Source organism: Microcaecilia unicolor, chromosome 11 (assembly GCF_901765095.1).
Source record: "Microcaecilia unicolor chromosome 11, aMicUni1.1, whole genome shotgun sequence".
Lineage (NCBI taxonomy): Eukaryota > Metazoa > Chordata > Amphibia > Gymnophiona > Siphonopidae > Microcaecilia > Microcaecilia unicolor.
The window spans coordinates 185,213,753-185,237,678 of NC_044041.1; the positions used below are offsets into that span (position 1 = coordinate 185,213,753).

The 23,926-nt window shown below is 44.2% G+C and overlaps 1 protein-coding gene across 1 annotated transcript in view; it reads right to left on the reverse strand.

The window, feature by feature from the left end:
- Positions 1-23,926, reverse strand: part of RLF (rearranged L-myc fusion) — a 94,330-nt gene that overhangs the window by 14,143 nt on the left and 56,261 nt on the right. Inside the window, 3 exon segments of the mRNA XM_030218064.1 lie at positions 1,146-1,282; positions 8,171-8,373; positions 12,063-12,198. Coding sequence (XP_030073924.1) covers positions 1,146-1,282; positions 8,171-8,373; positions 12,063-12,198 — 476 coding nt within the window.

The window sequence follows — 23,926 nt, forward strand, 5'->3', positions numbered from 1 at the left end:
TCTCCACTCTCATCTCTCCCTACACTCCTCCCCGGGAACTTCATTCACTAGGTAAATCTCTCTTATCTGCACCCTTCTCCTCCACCGCCAACTCCAGACTCCGTTCCTTTTATCTTGCTGCATCATATGCCTGGAACAGACTTCCTGAGCAAGTACGTCAAGCTCCATCTCTGGCCGTCTTCAAATCTAAGCTAAAAGCCCACCTTTTTGATGCTACTTTTAACTCCTAACCCTTATTCACTTGTTCAGAATCCTTATTTTATCATCCTCACTTTTAATATTTCCTTATCTCTTATTTGTCCTGTTTGTCTGTCCTAATTAGATTGTAAGCTCTGTCGAGCAGGGACTGTCTTTTCATGTTCAAGTGTACAGCGCTGCGTATATCTAGTAGCGCTATAGAAATGATAAGTAGTAGTAGTAATACGTGATCTTGTCAATGTTTCGCTTAACATTTTGCCTTGTGCTTTGAGCCTCTCTTCTTTGGACCAGTGATAGCAAGATATGTTTTGTTGAAGATTTTGATTATGTTCTCAACACAGATTTTGAAGAAATTAGTTTGGATGATTGAGAAAAGATTTTCACATGATTGTTCACTAAGGCAATGGGACTTATGATTACAATACCAAAGAGCTGCTAATGAAATATTTGCATTCATTGGGCAACATTCACTGCGTTTGGTATTATGGTCCCACAACACTATGGGCTCCTTTTACAAAACGGTGCTACCAATTAGCATGTGGTGAATGCAAAGAAGCCCATGGCAACTAAATGGGCTTCTTCGCATTCAGTGCACCACTTTGGAAAAAGAGCCCTATATTTTATTTTTTAATATAGCATGGATGAAGTGTTGTAGATTTTGAGTATTTAAGCCTTCACTTTTTGAATAAACTTACATCCGCTCCAAATCCTTAAATGTGAATGCGTGCACGTGTTTGAACGCGCATGTGTACGTGCACACGAATACACTGCAACTCCCTCTTGGCTCCACCCAAACTATGCCCGGGGAAGGTCTACTTACAGCACAAATATAAGTACATGCTATCTTGTCAGTGTGCTACTTATGTGTGCATTATACAGCCATACAATCTTATAAAGAGCCTATTTCTGCATGTAAAGTATGAAAAAGGCTTTACAAAATTACTTACCAGGAGCAATCCAAGTTTTCTGTTTGAAGCTGATGAGTGAGATATGTGGTGCACAGAATAAATGCTGTATTATCGTGACCCTCAGATTCCAGATTACAGATAATGTCTAGCACCTCCTTGCAGTCTACTTTCGATATCTATTCAAACAAATGATAAGATTCTCTCAGAAAAAAAGTTACATTTGGCATAACTAATATTTATCATTTTTTAATTACCATAAATAGCATTTTAAAAAATTACTCATACTTGCAAATTCTCTTAGTCTCTTGAAACTTGCATCATGAATGGTACAGCAGACCAACACCAAGTCCTTTTATGAAGCCCTCACTTGGTGTACCCCTCCCCCCTCAGGACTCTCTGCTGCTCCTCCTCCAAGACAACAGTACAAAATGGAGATAAAAGAGAATTAAGTATGGATACACACCAAGAGAGGGGCGAGTTGGGTAATCACACCAACTTACCTGGCAGATCTTTTGCAGTCTTACTCAGACGTAGGCCAAAGAGAGGTTTATCTTCAAAAGCTAACTCCATTAAATTTACCATAAGTCAACCACTATTTTAACCACAGACCTTACATACATCATCATTACCAACATTGCCACAGAACTGAATGATATGTCTGCTAGGAACTTGTCATCCAGCATTTAAAGATACACAGGAAACCTTGACTATGCCCATCAGTGGAGTGGAGGGGTGGCCTAACAGTTAGCGCAGCGGACCTTGATCCCAGCATCCTGGGTTCGATTCCCACTGTAGTTCCTTGTGACCCAAAAGTACAGACTGTGAGCCCTCTAGGGACAGAGAAGGTACCTGCTTATTTTCTCCACCTTGAACCTGATGGTTAAATGGATTATAAATGCCAGAATTAAATTAAACCATTCCCAGCTATCAAGTCCTCTCACTCCAGTCACTAAGCCTATTTCACAATAGCTCTGAACAAATATTTATACCAAGGACAATAATTTGTACTATGGACACAGCGAAAGTCAAAATTCAAGGATTCTGCTTCCTCTATACGAATAAACATCTGCTTTGGTAGTCCTCATAAAGCACTTAGAAACCAGGCCTCACCTCCTGAGTACATTATTCAGTGGTCTGATCAGCTTGCAAAAGTACTTTGGAAGAATAATGAGATCCAGGTGAGTTCTAATGCCTTCTCTCTAAATCTTTCTGATCACAGAAGAGTAAAAGCTCTCCTATCTGGAATGCCTTTCCAAGACAGGATCTGCATGTCTGTCCTTCTCAAGCTGCTTCAAACACCAGGACAATATCCCCCTTTGAACAGAATATATAGTTTGAGGACCATGAAGGAGGACTAGCCATTCCTTCTAACCATCTTTCTATCATAGGAAAAGACAATTTTGAAACAGATTTTAATTTTTTATTTTATTTATAGGTCATGGTGTGCTGCACTAGAATAAGTCCAGCGTAGGTTCACTATCGTCTCTGATTCCCTAGGGCCTCGTATGCTCCCACCATCTGGCATTCAGGGGCTTTGCCTATCTCAATTAATTTGCCTATTCATAATTCATTCAGCATACTGGGATGTATCTGTTCCCCACAATGCAAGCAGAGATTATGGCGAAGTTATATCTTACACGATAATTTCTTTTCCTTTACTCAGCTGTATCATTCTGCAAAAGTGGGCGTTACCACTTCCTACTAGTAAGCGGAAGTAGAGAAAAAGCTGGTCTTTACCAGTGACCTCACCAATATAAACTAGCGGGTCCTGAGTGGAAAGATCCAGTATACATCTGCCAAAGTAGCAGAAGATCCCTTTGTAACGCACACTGATACGCCTTCAATCCCTGCAGCTGGAATGAACATTAAGCAAGCATAACACCACAGAGTGGCACTCGCTACCCGATACACTCCAGGATTGTTTAAATTGATTTTTTTTTTTTTTTGAAACTGTATGGGAAAGAGCAAAGCATCCCAAGCCTTAATCGTCCAAGGGCGGGTTACAGAATGGAACAGCTGACTAAAGGAAAGGAAATTATTGGGTAAAATATAAATTTCACCTTCCTTGTCCTCTATCCATACTGTTCTGCAGAAGTGAGGATGTACCGAAGCAGATTTACTGGGCAAGGGAAGGCAAAGCTCCCTGAATGATGGCTCTGCCAAAGTCCGAACAGGCCCTGGCCATCATGTCCAACCTGTAGTGTTTCACAAACGAATGACATGACAACCACTGGGTGCCACTTTCAACTGTTCTCTGCCCTTCACTGTTCACTCTCTCCTCTCCCTTTCCCTCACATATTCACTGCTTCTAGCTGTCAATATCATTCACTTAGACTATAGTAACACTTTATGATGGCTTACCCCTTTATTCTCAAACGCCTCCAACTCATTCAATCCATTGCAGTTAAGCTCCTTCACTGTGACCATCGTTTCAATCATGTTTCCCCTTTCCTCCACACAGAAGACTGGGTACCAGTCTCTGTCCGTATTAAGTTTAAGGTACTCCTTCTTGATTTCAAAGGTCGACTTCCCATTGCCCCTGCTTACATTAATAAACTTTTCATTCCCTATGCCCCACTTGTACACCTGGCTCTGCTCAGAACAAGTCTCCTCTCCTTTCCCTCCCCCTTCGTTTGAATATTTCACTTGAAACTGCTATCAGTTACCTCAGTAAGTTCAAAACCCTCCTGAAAACTCATCTTTTCCATGACACATTTGGCTCCTCCCCACACCTCCTCAATTTTGTTACTCTCCACCCTCTTCCTACCTTCACCTCCCTTCCCCTTATCCTTTTGCTTCTAATTTTTAATAGTCTTGTAAACTGCATAGCTGCAAAAATTTGGTCCCCTTGCAGTACATAAGGTTTCCTCCAGAGCAACAACCTGGGCCTCCACCCAGAATGTGCCCTGAGGCCGAGTGGAGTGAGCTCTCAAGCTCTGAGAACTGGACGATTTCTGCAAATACAGGCAGCCTCAATAACTGCCTTGATCCATCTCACAATCAAAGCCATCCTAGAGCAATGGAAAAGCAAAAGAGGTGATCTGAAATACAAAACTTATTCATCTCTTTCAGGTACTGCAGCGATGTTTGATTGCCATCCAGCTTGTATAGCCTCCGATCCACAAGATCACAGCCTTCTGCTAAAAAGGAAGGCAAACAGACCTCCTGATTCACATGAAATGGAAAAACATCATCTTAAGAAGAAAGGAAGGCACTGTGCAAAGGGAGACTGAAACCCCCCCTCAAAGGAGAGATACGGATTTCAAAAAGACAGCTCCTGAAGCTTGGAGATTCTCTGGGTCGAGGTGACAGCCACAAGAAAAACCATCTTGAGTATGAGGTCCCTGATGGAAGTTGACCTCAGAGGTTGAAATGGAGCATCAGCAAGTATTTGAAGAACCAAATTCAGGTCCAATAAAGGAACAGGTGAATGCAGCAGAGAGCACACGTGCACCTCCCCTTTCAGAAACCGACCACCTCCTCTTGCAAAACTAGTAAGATGCCCTCTACCTTGCCCCAAAAACTGGAGAGGGCATCCATCTGCACATTCAAAGAGCCCAATGATAGGCCCTGCTGCAGAATCAGGAATCAGCAGCTGCCCCGCACACCAGGTTTCAAAAACCCTCCAAACCCTGACTTAAGCAATGGAGGTTCATAAGTACATAGGTATTGCCATACTGGGACAGACTGAAGGTCCATCAAGTCCAGCATCCTGTTTCCAACAGTGGCCAATCCAGGTCACAAGTACCTGGCAAGATCCCAAAAAAGTACAATACATTTTATACTGCTTATCCTACAAATATGCAGTGGATTTTCCCCTTCCATTTTAATAATGGTCTATGGACTTTTCCTTTAGGAAGCCATCCAAACCTTTTTTAAACCCCACTAAGCTAACTGCTTTTACTACATTCTCTGGCAACCAATTCCAGAGCTTAATTACACATTGAGTGAAAAAAAATTTCTCCTCTGGCAATGAATTCCAGAGCTTAATTACACATTGAGTGAAAAAAACTTTTCTCCAGTTTGTTTTAAATTTATTACTTTGTAGCTTCATTGCGTGCCCCCTGGTCCTAGAATTTTTGGAAAGAGTAAACATGCAATTCACATCTACCCATTCCACTCATTATTTTATAGACTTCCAAGAACACAACAGCATAGAAACTGCTGCTGAAGAAAAGGCACACCTTTCTAAGCGCCGCATCTCAACAGCCAGAGAAGGCTTTTGCCAGAGAAGGCTTTGACCTCTGGGCAACAGGAGAGGCTTTCCCATCAACAGGTGCTTGGGGTCTGTATACCACAGCCAATCCAGTGTCACCAGCATTATCAAATCAAGAAAATATGCAATCCTGCACAACAGCCAGCCAATCAAGGGACACCGAGGGAACATATACAGAGGCTCTTCCTGCAGCCAGAGCTACACCAGAGCATCTATCCCCCGAGAGGATGGCTCCCTCTGGCAAGTGTGCCTTCACGTTGTCCTTGCCCACAACATGCACTGCTGACAGTGCCTGCAGGTGTCTTTCTGCCCAATGACAGAGGCAGACTGCTTCCCAGGCCACTGCCTGACTCCTGGTGCTCCCCTGCTCGTTGATATAGGCCATCACCCTCCCCTGAACAAGAGTCAAGAATTCCAGTACGGCCAGACAGACCACTCAAATGTCCAGGCAACTGATAGACCAGCCATCTCCTGTGCAGATCAGGCTGCCTGAACCATTCAACTCTGACAATGGGATTCCACAGCCATGGAGACTCGCATTCGTGATGCCCAATACCCACTCCAGGGTTTCTAGCGGTACCACCTTCAGGAGGTAAATAAGACTATCCCACCAGTCCAGATTGACTCTAACCTTGGCAGGGAAAGGCAAGGGATGCTCAAAGTCCTGAGAAAATTGGGCCCAACAGACCAACAGGGCCCACCGCATTGGGTGCATATGTGCCTCTTGCCCAAGACACCACATAAAAGTAGCCATACTCTTGTCACACCAATGGTCCATCTAGCCTAGTATCCTGTTTCCAAAAGTGGCCAATCCAGGTCAAAAGTGCATGGCAGAAACACAAATAGTAGCAACATTCCATGCTACCAATCCCAGGGTAAGCAGCATCATTGCTATGAATCCCAAAAGCTGCAAGTAGTCCCAAACCTTGGGGGCCACCAGCTCACACAATCTGCACTTCTGTACCCAAAGCTTCTCTGCTTGGTCCTGCAGAAGGAAAACCATTCCCACAGCAATGTCAAAGTGAATCTCCAGGTACTCCAGGGTCCGTGAGGGAGCCAGGTGACTCTTGAGCTGATACATGATACAATCCAGGTCCTTCAGGAGAGAAATGACCTGAGAAGTGGCCAAACTGGCCTCCGCTTCCGAGTTGGCCCAAATCAGCCAATTCTCCAGGTAGGGATGAAACCGGATGCCCTGATGACATGGATGCACAGCCATCACCGCCATTATCTTAAAAAAGGTGTGGTGCACTGTAGAAAGACCAAAAGGTAGAACTTGAAATTGGAAGTGCTGTGTCAGCACTCAAAAGCAAAGATACCTCTTGTGATGGGCTATGATGGGAATGTGTAGATAGGCATCCGTGAAGTCCAAGAACTCTCCCGAACAAATCAAGGCAATCACAGAGTTAAAAGTTTCCATGCAAAAAAAAAATGCTTAACTGGCAGGCAAGCATTCACACCTTTTAGATCCAGGATGGGTCGAAAGCTTCCACCCTTCTTTGAGACTACAAAATAAATGAAGTAAAGTCCTAACCTTTGCTCTGCTAGCAGAACGGGTTCCACTGCCCCCAACTCATGCAAATGCTGCAAAGTAAGAGCGAAAACCTGCCACATTAGGGTTGAGTCACATGGGGCCCTAATTGGCCATAAGTGGATTACAATAAAGACAAAATAAACAAAATCCATATAAAGCAATTGACAGCTTCCATAAACCAAACTCAAATCTAAAAACAGTTGAGTAAAAAAGTCAAGTTTTGATTATTTTCCTAGATTTCAAATAGAATTCTCCATCCTAATTTCCTGAGGTATGAGGTTCCACATCTTAGGAGCAAAATCCTATTCATTCTACATACCCTGCAATGCCACCATTTCAGTACTGGTAGCTTCTGTGTTTTAGAGATGCTGAAAATGATTCATAAGAGATGCATAAAATGTTTTGTACTTTTTTGGAGATCTTGCCAGGTATTTGTGACCTGGATTGGCCACTGTTGGAAACAGGATGCTGGGCTTAATGGACATTTGGTCTGTCCCAGTATGGCAATACTTATGTACTTTTTTTTTGGTAAACCATAATATATAGAATAAAATACTGAATGATTACTAAGACACAAATAATAGTTGCCAGATATTGCTTACATAAAACACAGACAAACTCTTCTAACCTGATGTACATACACAAATGTGACATTAGTAATCTGAGGTTCAAATATCAAAGAAGAATGCACACTTCTAATGTATATTTTCAAAGACTTAGACTTACAAAGTTCCATAGTAATCTATGGAACTTTGTGAGTCTAAGTGCTTTGAAAATGAGCCCCTTAATGTTCACTCTTCTTTCCAGTCCAATCCCACAAATTCTAAGTAGTATTTCCAAAAGTCTATGTTGTCTAGTAATCCAAAGTACCTCATATATAATTAGGTTTAATTTACATTTAGTTAGCCATTTCAGTCAATGCTAAATTCAAGTTTGTAACAAAACTTACTTGGTTACTCAATACATGGCCATGCAGTTGTATAACATCTGCCTATATCAGGGGTGGGCAACCTGGATCTTCAAGTCACAACCCCATCAGGTTTTCAGAATTTCCACAATTAATATGCATGAGGTCTATTTGCATAAAATGGAAGCATTGTGCATGCAACCCAAAACAATGAAATCCAGCAGTGGACGCAACTACTATGAATTTGGTCCACAAAAGAACACTGACCATGTAATAAATTACATTTCATGAAAGAGAGGGTAGTGAATGCTGATCCAAGAATAAGTTCAAAATGGCAGCAACAGAGCTGATACATGAAACTGATACATGAAACTAACTTTAAAAGATATTAGTCATCAAGTACTAACCTCTTTAATTGATTCTTCATTAGGTAGCATGGTGCATAAACAAGTGATGTACGACTGGCGAAAGGAGGATGCATTTGAAATTTCTGAAGACTCAACACAGAGTTTTGCCAAAGTAGCTGCCTGTGAGATGCAGTTCGACTTCATCAAATGTTTTATTCGCAACTGCAGAAAGGAAGGGCCTTCTTGCGTAATCAGCGTATTAACTAAAGATTTAAAATTTTAAAAATAACTATTTTACAACTGAAGAGCCAGATAAACATATAAGCATAAAAACTAAAATCAATGTACTATAAATGCTTATCACAAACAAATTAATCTGAGCACTGACCAACATGTTTTTATACATTTTTAAATAAAGTATATATTTTCTTAAAAGAATCAAAAAACAAAGAGAATTCCAAACTATAGTTCTGCTTTAGGGTTGCCAAATCAGTAAAAAAAAAATGTTTGCACGCTATTGAAAACTTTACAGAACACAGTTAACAAAGATGTGGTCAGCAAGTAACACTGCTGAGGACTCTTACATCCACATTCTGAAATAACCACAAGCATAATTTAATTGGGAAAATTAACATTCCAGATTCAATTTATCACCCTCTTGTCTTCATCTCTTCCCACCTGAATCCTATACTGCAAATATCACAAAAGTAACCATTGGTAAGGCCAAATACAAGGCATTTTCCTGTAATTGTCCTTGACAAACCTGCTGTCTAATACAGCTTGATCATGCTCAATTCTTAGCATCTCTCAATCTTGGATTCCCCAACTATATCCTCTTAGTAAAGGACACATAGAGGCATATTTTCAAAGCACTTAGTCTTACAAATTTCCATAGTAATCTATGGAACTTTGTAAGTCTAAGTGCTTTGAAAATGAGCCCCATAGTGACAGCACTAAGGGCTTGGTGAAGATAGGTTAAGTGGGGATTGCTAACTTGTTAAGAGGTTGAGGCTACTGCATATCACCCAGGCCAGGCAGCTCCTGTCTGCACTAAAGTAAATCATGGGAGGAGGAGTGAGGGACCCGCCCACTCCAGTGTGACACTCCTGAGGCTTGCAGAGAACCCCTCGCGGGTCTCGGCCTCTGATAAACACAAGTGACACCCGTGCACGGATAAGAGAAAAAAAAAAGAAAGCAGATAGAAAAAATAAAGAGACTGAAGGGCTTACCACCTTCCACCTACTGGAGACTAAGAATACTGAATCTAACTATACCTAGCCAGGGTTCTTTATTGGCTCTCTCGAGAGTCAAGAGTTCTCAGTCTCCATCTGCTGGAAGGCTTGAGGGACACTAAGGAAGTGGGGGTTGCTAACTTGTTTGGAGAGGAGCTGGAAGGAGAGTGGAGTGCTCTGTAGTTTGGATATTCTTTCCCCTTATCTGGAACATTAGCATCGCCAGTGCCATCTTGTGGCTCTGCCTATTCCCCATGTGTTACAGGAGCAATTTCTGATGCCCACATCACTCATGAGTTTACAGACCTATATCATATCTTGAATGCTGATGTTATTCAAATCATTCTGTTCATAACAAACCACATGGTGTCAGTGAATCAAAATGACAAACCGATACAATACCACCATTCACCCACTCAATAGTAAGGAGAAAAAAAAGACCTCAGAACTTACATTGACTTGAATCACAGTTGTACCTTGATATATATGCCATATATACCTTAATATATTCATATATGGTATAATCACAGGTCTTTATAAAAAGAATAATTGTTTAATAGAAATTTTAATAAAGTGCATACACTACTTATAACTTCTAATGACATTAAGAGCCCATGAGTCATCTTAAAAATATCTGTAGATCATAACCCCAACAAAGCCCCCCCCCTCCCCCATTTTGCATCTCCTGCTTCAGGGGATCACATTCATTCACAGCAACCTTCACTCACCTTCCCCATCTACCCAGTCCCTTTTTTCTGAAGTACTCCATCTTCTCAAGAATATTACCAAACAACATGTATTACCCTCTTTGTTCCACTTTCTCAATTATAACAAATACAATTACAATCCTCAGTTCTCATGACCATTATTTTTAAATCACACTTGATTCTTCCTTTTCAGCTTCCCTCCACACCCCAAAAAAAAAAAAAAACAAGAACCCTCTCTATTCTCAGGAAATCTTTATTCTGCCTCCATACATGGCACATATTCTTTTATTTTTCCAGGTCTTTTGTCTAAATATGGGTTTGACATTTCTCTGTCACTCCAGTGGAAATGGAATAAGCTTGGAAATTACTTCTTTAAATTTTGGGGATCGGCTGTAAGCACATGGTGTTGATGATCCAATTCTTACACTGAGCACATAGGGATCCATGTTTCATTTCCAAAATTAAACCTTGTGTTGAAGAGGCTGCTGTCAGTCTGATATATACCGTATTTTTCGGACTATAAGACGCACTTTTTTCCCCCAAAATTTGGGAGGAAAATGGGGGGTGCGTCTTATAGTCCGAAGGTAGATTTGGCTGGCTGGCTGGCAGGCCGCCCGCCCTCCGAGTTCCGGATCGCCGTCAGAGTTACCTCCTCCACCCCACCCCCCCGGCCCTGTCACCACTTCTCCCCTACTCACGCGATCTTCCCTGGTGGTCTAGTGACGTCGGGGCAGGAAAGAGCCCCCTCTTTCCTGCCCAGTGCGCTGCTCTCCATCCTCCTGTATGCAGCCTGACGGTCTCGGCGAGATTCAAAATGGCCGCCGAGACTTCAATTCTCGGCGGCCATTTTGAATCTCGCCGAGACCGTCAGGCAGCAATGCATACAGGAGGATGGAGAGCAGCGCGCTGGGCAGGAAAGAGGGGGGCTCTTTCCTGCCCCGACGTCACTAGACCACCAGGGAAGATCGCGTGAGTAGGGAGAAGTGGTGACAGGGCCGGGGGGAGGGCGATCCCGAACTCGGAGGGAGGGATTCGGACAAGACGCACCGGAGCACCTAGGTTTTAGAGGAGGGAAAAAGGAAACAAAAATTTTTCCTATTTCCCTCCTCTAAAACCTAGATGCGTCTTATGGTCCGGTGCGTCTTATAGTCCGAAAAATACGGTACATCCCTACACAATGGGCTTGTGATCTAGTGCATCAGTTCAGGTTCATGGCTCAAAATGAGTGCACAGCCATAACACGTTCATTTGTATTGTTCACACTTGGTTTTTTGTTTGCTTGCTGTTGCTCCAATGCACTATGAATAGCTTCTTGCATTCCATCCTTACTCAAACAGCGTAGACATGTGCATGGGATTGCTCTGATTGAGAGACTGATCATACAGGAAAAACTGACCTTGCTACCAAATATTTAAGAGAAGTACTGCAAGTACCTGGGGTAAATGTTTGTCAAGGATACATTTTGCTCCTTTGTTTGGATTTTTGTCCTATATGCACTGTATTTATTTTTCATTCTATTTCTCTCTTTGGCCTTAACTACTGTTTTTTTGTGTGGGGGGGGGGGGGTTGAAATAGCTGCCTATTTTAGAAATTAATAATTACAATAAACCAAAAAAAAAAAACCCACCACCAAAAAAAAAGAATCTTATACATCTGGTACACGGTTCACTGCACAACTGTTATGTTTTGGAAGTTGATTAAAGTAACGGATCAATGGTGCATAGAAGCACTTGAAATCTCTAGCATTCAGCATTTTTTTTAAGCTCATGGGGCAGCTTAGACAGTATCACTCAATATGAGGAGGTTCCGTCCATAATTTGTCTCTAGTTGGTCCAGCTGCACAATTTTCTTTTCATTTCTGTGATGCTTTAATCTACAGTAATAATTAGGGAAGCTTTGAATGATATATGTCTTGTGCTTAGCATCTGCCAGAAGTATTCACTTTACTAGATGATTTTTTTTGCTTGCGTATTTTTACTACTCTAAACAAAGTTTGAAAAATGTTCAATTTACCTTCATCCATTTCCACAGGCTGCTGGGAGAGAATTTTAAGATATAATGGGTTCTTCCAAACTCCTCCTTCCTTAGTAATATCAACCAGTGTTTTAAGGTTATTGTTCCCAAATTCCAGTAATGCATCATGTGACTTCTAGAAACCAAAAAAGTCATATTAAGAAGTATTCTAAAGTGACGAGTTACACAGAAACCACTCTTTTCTTAGTTTTGGGTCAGAAATTAACAGACACGAGCAGCACTGAATATATGGGAATCATAACTGCAAATATTACAGACATAAAAGCACTATTAGTCAAGGGTAACAACACTATTACAGATCAATGTGACAACAAGAAACTGCACTCAGAGGAATAAAGAACCAGGGTTTATTGCTCCTAAGAGGATTTCCGTTCTACTTCCAGCAACCGTAAGTCAAGATGAATTCATGAGCTACTTTTGCAAAACACAGACTCAGAACAGTTTGCATTTCATTTGCATAACCAATGAGCCTGTAAAGTGGTTTCAGAACAATTTATACTATAAAATGAATTTAGTCTATCATGGAATGCAAGAGGTAGAGCGTGTAATCAGCATAAAGCAGAAATTAGGTCTTACCTGATAATTTTCTTTCCCCTTCCCACTATTCCAGGACCTGTAAGATAGTTGTGTCTATCAAACAGCAGGTGGAAATGGAAAACTAAAAACTGAGCTGAGGCATACCTCTCTAAGCATCCAGTCCAGTTCCTCAGTAATTAAGTAGGCAAGGAAAACTCAGAATAAAAACAATAACCTTAAACAACTCATTAACGTAACACTATAAAGACAAGCCAACATGTATGGACCTCTCTCATCTCTGGACAACATCTAGAGAATGAGAGATATGCAGGAAGCAACATGCAAGGTGAGAGTCATTATTTGACCCATTACTTTGCACCAACTAAACATCTCAAAAACCTCAGCAAGCCTCTGGAATAGTGGAAAGGACTAATGGAAAGAAAATTATCAGGTAAGACAATTTCTTCTTCTATTACGTAGCGTTCCACTATTCCAGATCATGTGGGATGATTAAAAGCAATCCCTAGAGTGGGTGGGATTGTGGCACTGCCATCCTGTGGGCCAAAGTCCCAAAACTGGCTTCCAAGTGCACCACAATGTCCACCCTGTAGGTATGCAGCTTCGACCACATTGCTGTCTTGCAAATATTCACTCATAGTGTCAATGTATACCTTGTAGAAGGAGTCCATAAAGCCTAACGAGCCTGCTTCCTCGCAAGCAAATAAGCAGACGCAATATTCTCCATCTAGTAATTGTGGGCTTGGAAGTCATAAGCCCAAGCCTCTGTTTACCAAAAAGCACAAACAGATCGTCCAATTTGCAAAACTCATTCGTGACTTCCAGATACCTATGTATGTAGTATCATGTGGAGGGGCATTTTCGAAAAGGGATGTCCACGTTTCAATTTGGACGTCCTTGCAAAACATCCTGATCCAGGGGCGGGGAAACCCGTATTTTTGAAACAAGATGGACGTCAATCTTTCATTTCGAAAATACCGTCAGGGACGTCCAAATCCCTAAATTTGGTCGTCCTTAGAAATGGACATCCCTAGACATGGTCATTTCTGATTTTCAGCAATTTTCAAGACCAAGGACGTCCATCTCAGAAACGACCAAATGCAAGTCATTTGGTCATGGGAGAAGCCAGCATTTGTAGTGCACTGGTCCCCCTGACATGCCAGAACACCAACCGGGCACCCTAGGGGGCACTGCAGTGGATTTCGTAAATTGCTCCCAGGTACACAGACTTACCTTGTATGCTGAGCCCCCCAACCCCCCCCCCCCCCAAAACCCACTACCCCCAACTGAAGAAATGCTAGGATGTGCACAATCTGAGCAGAGAAAGGAGAAAGTCCATGCTCTGAACACCAGCCCTTGAATGCCCTCCACACCCTCACATATGCCACGGATGTAGAGCGTTTCCGAGTTTGAAGGAAGGTAGCAATGACCGAATCACAATAAACTTTTTGTCTCAAGACCAAAGAAGTATGGATCCTCCATCAACACTGGACCTTGCTTTAGTAGGCCGTGTACCTGCTGAAGATGGAGGGGATCCCCGTCCAGCAGTTGAAACAGGTCTGCGGCCAGTTCAGGGTTATGAGAATTGTTCGACCCTGATACAATGCAATCCTTTTCAACACATAGCCTACTATGGGCCAATGTAGGAATACATACAGTTGATACATCTCCAACCAAGGCTGCAGTAGGGCATCAATCCCTATTAAGCCAGGTTCTGACGTCTGAAGAACTTGGGCTCTTTAGCATTTCTTTTTGTCGCCATAAAGTCTAGAAACAGAGAACCCAATCGTTCCACTATCAGCTGGACAGTTCTCATTCTCCTGGGTCCAATGAGTTTCTGCTGAAAAAGGCCGCCTCCACACTCAAGGACCAAGCAATGTGACCTGACAGAGAAGATTTTTCTCTGTCCAACTCATAAGGGAGGCCACCTCCACTGCCATCGGACAGCTGCAGATACCACCTTGCTTATTGATATAACCCACCATTATCGCATTGTTGGAGAAAATTCAGACCAGAGCCACCGCCAGAAAGGGAGCAAAGTCACATAAGGAATTCTGCATTGCCCCGCGTTCCAAGCGATTTATTGACCACTGAGACTCCTGTTCTGTCCAGGTGCCCTGTACCAGATGGAACTTGTAACGAGCTCTCCAACCCGATTTGCAAGCGCCCGTTGTCACCACCTCCCATTGTGTTATCAGAAAGGGAGCTCAAACAAATTCCTAGGTGACAACCACCACTGCATACTCTGTCTGGCAATCAGGGTCCAAGAAAGATGAAGGTCGTACTTCTGTGACATCGGAGACCAGCAGCTGAGAAGAGACTCCTGCAATGGCCACAAGAGCCCTTGCCCATGGCATCACTTCCATCACCGCTACCATTGACCCCAGAACCTGGACATAGTCTCAGACCCTGGGCCTGCCTTAGAAGACAAATCTGTTGAACCAGCTTTGACCTCCTGCATTCCGTGAGGAAGGTCCTCTCCCTTGCTGTGTCGAAGAGAATGCCTAGATAGCCCAGCATTTGCAATGGAGTTAGTCTGCTCTTCTCGAAATTGATTACCCAACTCAATAACTGTCTGTTGCTGCCACGCTGTCCAAATAGGAGATTGATAGACAAAGCCCTGAACTGGAAGCGATGACCTCAGCACCACAAAATGCAGAAATCTCTGATGCAGCGGCCATATAGGCAATACGCCTCCTTGAGATCGAGAGCAGTGGAAAATTCTCCCACTTGAACCAAGGCTATTGCTGCCACGCTGTCCAAATAGGACGATGCACAAATAAGCCAGTCGCTTAGACGTGGCTGAAGATTCCCTGGCACCAAAGGAAGGTTGCCATCACCACTATAACTTTTGTAAACATTGTTGGAACCATGCCGAGACTGAAAGGCAAAGCCCTGAACTGGAAGCGATGACCTCAGCACCGCAAAATGCAGAAACCTCTGATGCAGCAGCTATACAGGCAATACACCTCCTTGAGACTGAGAGTGGTGGGAAATTCTCCCAGTTGAACCAAGGCTATGACTGCTCTTAGCATTTCCATTGAGAAAGCAGAATACTCAGATGCAGCAACTTAGACCTCTGAGATCTAAGACCAGATGAAAGATGCCTTCCTTCTTTGGGATAATGAAGTAGTAGATGGAGTATCTAACTTGTCCCTGTTTGGCCTGGGGAACTGAAACAAAGGCGCAGAGCACCAGACAATCTACACGGGTAGAAACTCAAGCACCTTGGTTTCCTTTTGACAAGGAGACTGCAAGAATAGAGGAGGCAACTAGGCAGGAGAACTCCAACTTGTAACATTCTAAACGAATATCCAGATCCCACTCGTCTGATGTGATTTTGGACAACTCCTCCCTAAAATCCTGAAGACCATACTTCCACCGGAGGAAGAGAAGAATGGATCAGCCTTGCATCACTGACACATTCTGGAGGCACTGGGCACTCTAGCTGACAGGGAGTCCACCCTAGGAAGCTGCAATTTATCTTTCTCATCCAGAACCAACGAGTAAAGCCGAGTCATGGCTCTTCCCTTTCTCAGCCCCGCATCCAGTGACATCCATTCTGCTGTAATCAGGTACTAAATGCTTAGATGCATTAAGAAGGCCTTAAAAGGACCTCTATGCCCTCTCATGAAGATGGCACTCCTGACACCAAAGCAGAAGGTTCCTCAATGGAAAGCACCACCAGTACCTCAGAAACAAGAGTACTGAGCTCCTCTTTATGAAACCACCTCAGTACTTTTCGATTATCCCTCTCCTATCCTTCAATGATGGCTCTTCTAAATAGGCCGAGGCCACATTAAATAAGGAGGGAGAAGCAGACAGCCTCATCTGCCTGCTCCTGAAGGTCTAAACAGGATCTCTTAGAAGCTGGAGGGGCAGCAGGGCAAGAAACTGAAGCACCTTGCAGCAACTTTGACTGTTCCTGCTTCAGAAAACAGGCCTGGTCTAAGAGCAATATAAACTCTGGAGAAAACAAAGATCCCATGCAGCTGAATGCTCGGTTGGGCCCTGAGGCTGTAACATGGCGACTGATCTGCATGTGATCAAAGAGGCTGTTCCTCATCATCAATCATCCCCAACAAAATGGCTCCCATTCCTCTGCTCTCCTGCATCAAACTGCGCAATGGTCCTGCTGGAGAGCCTAAAGCCCCCGATATATTCGGATGCTATGCTAAGTCCAAAGACGTGCTACCATCGACTGTTTCCTCTGTCTCCAGCAGAATTCCCTGCTTGCACGAACTGCAACACCCCAACACTGGCTGGTGCGTCCTAAAGCCGAAATACAGCTTAACTGTCTCAGCGGGAGTCATCATTCACTCCAATTGTCACAAGCGCAGCAGAACACAGTCCTACCAGCGAGTCAGGATCCCTCCTCTGTACCAAGTAGAACTTGCAGACCCCAAGAGGTTCTGAGTCAAATTTTAGTACGATGTACCACTGCCATCTGCTCCCCCCAAGGTCACAGTCTTCACAAGTCCTACCCCAGATGAGAAAGGATCAGGACATACTCTGTCCTAGGCTCTCCAATAAACCTTCTCCACTCTTTTTTTTTTTAATGTTGTTGTGCTAGAAAAGGAGAGCTCTACAGGAAACAGGGGAGAGGTGAATAGAGGGAAGAAGTAAATTTGTGGGGAACCAGAGACAGGGATCTAAAGACTCAAGCCACTACGCAAAACTCAAACGGGGACCAGTTAACCAACTGGACCAGGAGCAAATCACTCGGAACCTGAAACTGAAAACTGTGTCTATCTGCTGGAGATAGAAAACACTGAAGAGCTGGACTGGACATCAAGAGAGATGTGTCTCAGCTCAATTTTCAGTTCTCTATCTCCACCTGCTGGTTGATGGACACAACTATACCACAGATTTTGCTTCCACCATCTTCTCCGGAAGAGTATTCTAAGCATTCATTACTCTTTCTGTAAATCAAACTTTTTTCTGATGTGGCTCCCAAAACTTGCAGGGCAAGCCAACCTCTCTTATGATTATTCACAGTGGATATCCTGAAAACCCAACCGGCTGGGTGGGGGTCTCTAGGACAGGTTTGGGAACTCTTCTTTAAGATATATACAATATGGTCCTCCAATAGGGACCACAGTGAGCTGTTTTATATCCTTACTGAGATGTGGACTCCAGAAATGAACACACTAAACCAGATGACACCTCACCAAAGACCTATACAGGGCAATTATCTCCATTTTTCTACTTGTTATGCTTCCCTCTATTCAGCTTTTGAAACTGTTTTATTATTTGGGATCATCTAACATCAATTCCAAGGTCTGTCCTGATCCATGCATATTGATCTCTCTGCCTCATCACAAACAGCAACTTTGGATTTCTGTACTCCAAACACATTGCTCTGCATTTCTTCACATCAAAGCTCAACTGCCTAGCATTTCCATTTTTGTAGATCACCTCTCATATTTTCTATTCCCTATGGTATATCCAATCTGTTGCAGAAATTCATGTCATCTGCAAAGACAAACTTTTTCTTCTATACCGTCAGCAATAATGCCCACAAAGATATATTAAACAAAACTAGCTCCAGAACCAATTCTTGAAGTATTCTACTTACCTTTCTCTCTCTAAGTGAAATCCATTTACCACTACCTTCTGTCATCTGTCAGTCAACCACTTTCTATTCCAGTTCACCACCATGAGATCCAACCCCAGGTCACTGAATTTATTTGTGAGCCTCCTATGGGATACAGTATCAAAAGCTTTACTGAAATCTAAGCAGACTACATCCAACAAATACCCTCGATTTCATTCTCTAGTTATCCAACTGAACAAAATCAGATTCAACAGATATTACCTGCCTCTGGTAAAACTATATTACCTCAGATCTTGTAACCTATTGTATTGTAGAAATTTTACTAGCATTTTCTTCAGCAGCATCTCCATTACTTTTCCCACCCTGTTTTTCACTCCTCTAATTTGATACCTCTTGTGAAGGGAGAGCACAACTGCTCATCTCCAATCCTATAGAACACTCCCATTTCCAAAAGTCTGTTGAATATATCTTTCCATAAAGCCATGAGGATCTCTCTAATATCCTGGGATGTAACTCATCCAACCTCATGCTTTTCTCATTGTTTTGTAGGACGTTCATAAACACTCTTCCAGCAATTCTGTCTTTTCCTCATCACTGTCCACATCTGGGTACTCAACACTTTTCAGATACAATTCTACTTTTGACCGCCTTCCTCTCACTAACATAGCTGAAAAAGTCTCATCACCTCACTTTACGTCACTAGCTATCTTTTCTTCTAGTCTTGTATCTCCCAATTTCCTTCTTTGTCTCTTTCAGCTTTACCAAGTATTCTTTTCGGTGTTCCCCTTTTAGAGATCCATTGTATTTTGCAAACACTAACCTTGTTGTCCTTTTTTTCCACCCATTTCCTTAGTGAACCATATCTGTTTCCTTTTCCTCTTGCTTTCAGTTTTACTTACATAAATATCTGGCTTTTCAATGTCTCCAAGGATAGTACCTACTGACTGAGAGATCTTGCGGAGACCCCAAGTCCATTCAATTCTGAATTACCCGACTATTTCTCTACCTGGACGATTGTTTTCCTGTGTGACTGGTTCACTGTCCTATCTGTGCCTGAAGTTCTCTTTTCCACTTTCTTTTGATTTAAATTGTTTTGTACACCGCTTTGACCTACTTAATGTCAGGGGCGTAGCCACGGGTGGGCCTGGACGGGCCCAGGCCCAGCCACTTTCCCTCCAGGCCCGCCTACCCACCCAACATCCCCTCGCATGTCACTGCCTTTTGCCTGCCCTGAAATTATTGCCCTCCCCACCGGCGCTGCCTCGGTCCCTGCAGCATTCTTTTCTTCGCCCGTCGCCGGCAGCGCTGCCATCCACACAGGCAGCTCCGCTCTCCTCTGCCACGTCCATCTGGCCCTACGTAAACAGGAAGTGCATCAGAGAGGGCTGGATGGACGCGGCAAAGCGGAGCTGCCTGTGTGAATGAATGGCAGCACTGCCGGGTGAAGAAAAGAATGCTGTAGGGACCGAGGGTAGCATGCAGAGTTACAGCCCTGTGCACATTTTTGATTTTGTTTTTTTTACAGCCGCAGTGGGATGCAGGGTTGGTGGAGAGAGAGGCAGGGAAGGGCATGGCAGAGCAGAGTATAGAAGCTCGTGATTCCTCAAGGCTGCCACAGCAGTGGCCAGGAGAAGCTAGTGGCTGTGCATTAATGTCCTTGCCCCTGCCCCATGAGGGGGGATGGATTGAGAGGTGGGGAATGGGCTGGAGAGAGTGAGCGAGAGGCGAGGCGTGGGACAAGAAATCCTAGATGGCTGTAGCAAGGAACGGGGAGTGAGAGGAGATTCTAGATGGAAGGGAGAGACACTGGAGGGAATGGGGAAAGGAGAGACACTAAATAGAAGAAGACAGAGAGGGGAGGCAATGACAGGGAGATAGAGGGGAAGATGCTGGAGGAAAGGGGAGACATTGGATGGAAGGGGATGAACAAAAGTGATGGAAGATGCCGTAAAGAGGGAGAGAGGACAAGATGCTGGATGGAAGGGGGAGGGGAGACACTGGAAGGAAAAGGGAACACAATAGAAGGGGAATATGCTGGAGGGAAGGGGAGACACTGGATGGAAGGGGATGAATGAGGGAGATGGGAGATGCTGCAAAGGGGGAGAGGGAGGAGATGCTGGATGGAAGGGGAAAGGGGGGACACTGGATGGAAACAGCGGCGGGGAGAAGAATTTCAGGCATGCAAGCAATGCTGAACTTTCCTGGACGGCCGTACCCAGAGCAGTGGGAGGAAAGGCAGCAACAGCAAGAGATGTTGGGTTGGGGCAGGATCAGGAAGGCAGAACTAAGTGCTGGACTTGTGGGGGGAGGACAAGGGCTGGAGGGAAGGGATAGTGCTGCCGTACTTGTGGGAGGAAGGGGATTGGAGGGAAGGGAGAGAGCTGCTGGATGTGGGAGAAAGAGGAGGGGATCTGAATGGAAGGGAGAGAGTTGCAGGAGGTGGGAGGAAAAGGAGGAGGGGACTGGGTGGAAGGGAGAGAACTGATGGACATGGGAGGGAGAGGAGGAAGGGGCTGGAGAGCTGCTAGACAATGGAGGAAGAGGAAGGGACTGGAGGGAAGGGCGAAAGCTGCTGGACATGGGAGGAAGAGGAGGAGGGAACTGGATGGATGGGAGAGAGCTGCTGGAGGAAGAGGAGGAGAGGATCTGGATGGAAGGGAGAGAGCTGCTGGATGTGGGAGGAGGAGGGGGAGGAGAACTGGAGGGAAGTGAGAGAATTGCTGGTACAGCATAAGGAGAGAGAGAAGGGAAACAGAGATACCAGACCAAGGAGATGAAGGAAAAGGGAACAAATACTACACCTACAGCGTGTGGGAGGGAGTGAGAGGGCGAGAAGCTGGATGGGATATGGTCAGAGAGGGTAGAGATATACTGGCACTGGGGATGAAGAGAGGGGAGAAGCTGGACAGAGAAATATAGGGACACAGAGAAAGGGAGATACTAAACATGGGAAAATTAGTTTCTTACCTTGGTAAGTTTCTTTCCTTTAGTCATAGCAGATGAATCCATTATGAATGGGTTGTGTCCACCTACCAGCAGGGGGAGATAAAAGCACTGAAAACCATAGTGCCTCTTGGCCAGCTAGCTCCGTCTGCCTCTCAGTATTTGAAGCTTCCAAAGCAGTGTTACACCACAAAGTAGAATAACACGAACTTTCCTCACAGTGAACGAACGCCCCAGAACAGGAGCAGTAATTCAAAGGAGGGACGAACTCAACCTCCTGTAACAGAACAGAAATCCTGAAGTCTGTTTTCCAACTTCTCCCAATGAGGGAACATATCTACAGGAAAAACGGAACCCAAAACAGCATTAATCAATCAAACAATCAATCAATCAGGGAGGGCTCATGGATTCATCTGCTATGACTAAAGGAAAGAAAATTAATTTTCCCTTCTTTGTCATCAAGCAGATGAATCCATTACGAATGGGATGTATCAAAGCAATCCCTAGATAGGGTGGAAACAGGCCACACCACGCGCCAGCACTTGTGCTCCAAAATGCGCATCCCTCCTGGCAGCCACATCCAGCCTGTAATGTCGGGCAAATGAGAGCTTAGAAGCCCATGTCGCTGCACTGCATATCTCTTGAAGAGAGAGTGCTCCAGTTTCAGCCCAAGAAGAGGAAATCGCTCTTCTGGAATGTGCCTTAAAGGCGGAACACGAACAGAGCAGATCGTTTAACAAGCAAAAAATGATTTATTAATTGAAAAACAAATTGCACAATATGTATACACACAAACAGCCCAACACAGGCCGTGTTTCGCCCACAGGGCTGCTTCAGGGGCTATAAAACAATAATAAAATAATGAATTAAAAAATAAAAAATAATAAAAAAGTAGTAATATTATTTTAATATCATTTTATACTTATATTATGTTAATAATCTTCACAATATTCTATACATTATGCATGGATTTTATGGTTTTAGTTAAGGCATAAACTATAAACCACCAATTGTATATGTCTGTCTAGTTATGTCACGTTAAATATAATTTATGCTGGGATTTTGGTGTTATATAATCACACATATTCTATACAGATATTTGTGTATGATGTGTTTACATATTGTTATATGTTTGGATACCATTTGAAATCAGCTGTATATATGTAGTACAAACAATATATATGTTACTACTTTTTTATTATTTTTTATTTTTTAATTCATTATCTTATTATTGTTTTATAGCCCCTGAAGCAGCCCTGTTGGGCGAAATACGGCCTGTGTCGGGCTGTTTGTGTGTATACATATTGTGCAATTTGTTTTTCAATTAATAAATCATTTTTTGCTTGTTAAACGATCTGCTCTGTTCGTGTTCCATCTTGGAGTTTGCAGACCGTCTGCCTTTGTGCTTTCTTGGATGTGCCTTAAAGGCTTCAGGCGGAGGCCAGCCAGACAGCAGATATGCTGAAAAAATAGCTTTAGACGCTGGAGACCCTCTGCGAGGACCTGACAACAAAAAGGTGATCAGAGGTCCTGAAAGCATTTGACATGCGCAGATACTGCAACAGAGCCCTTCGCACATCTAGAAGGTGCAACTGCAGAAATGGGTCTCGACAGGACAGCACCTGGAGCTCAGACACCCGTCTTGCCGATGTAATGGCCACCAAAAAGACTGTCTTTAGGGTCACATCCTTCTCCGAAGCTCGCCTAAGCAGCTTGAAGGGCGAACACTGAAGGGCCTTTAAAACTAACCCCAGGTTCCAGGCCAGACACGGAGCCCGCACAGGGAGGACGGAGCTGAAGCACCCCTCTAAGAAACCGTGTCACCTCCGGATAAGCAGCCAGGGAGAGGCCAGCCATCTTCCCCTGAAAACATGCTAAGGCTGCAACTTGAACACGCAGGGAATTATAGGCCAAGCCTTTTTGTAAATCATCCTGCAAAAAGTCAAGTATCGGCGAGACCAAAGCCCGCATGGGTGTAATCGCTTTAGCAGCACACCAAGCCTCAAACTGGTGCCAAATCCGAGCATAGGCAACGGAAGTGGAACGCTTGCGGGCCTGAAGGAGTGTGGAGATGACCTTGTTGGAATAGCCCTTGTCTCTCAATTGCGCCCTCTCAAGAGCCATGCTGTAAGAGCAAAGCGGCAGGCGTCCTCCATGGTTACCGGCCCCTGTGACAAGGAAGGGGAGCCTCCACCAGCATCCGCCGGAGGTCCGCATACCACGGCCACCTGGGCCAATCCGGGGTAATCCGGGGCAATGAGAACCACCTCTCCTTGATGTAGCCGAATCCGCAGGAGTACTCGCCCTATCAAGGGCCACTGAGGGAGGCCCTGAGGCCAGGGTTGAGCCAAGGCACCCAACCCCGCCGAGCGAGGATCTCTCCATCTGCTGTAAAGCACGGGACTTTGGCATTTGCGCTTGACACCATAAGATCCGCTACGGGCGCCCCCCCATTTGGCACAGATCAGAAGGAACACTTCGTCTGCCAGTTCCTACTCTGCTGGGTCGATTTGATGCCTGCTTACATAATCGGCTTGCACGTTGCTCTGACCTGCAATGTGAGCTGCTAACAGAAACTGCAGATGTAGCTCGGCCCAGTGGCAAACCTGCACGGCCTGTGCGACCAGTGCCCTGCACTGAGTGCCGCCTTGTCGATTTATGTAGGCCACTGCTGTCGTATTGTCCGACAGAACTCTGACAGCCAGTCCCTCCAGGATCGTGTGAAAGGCCAGAAGCGCCTGGAATATCACTTTCAACTCCAAGCGATTGATGGACCACTCCGACTCCTCGGATGTCCAGAGACCCTGGG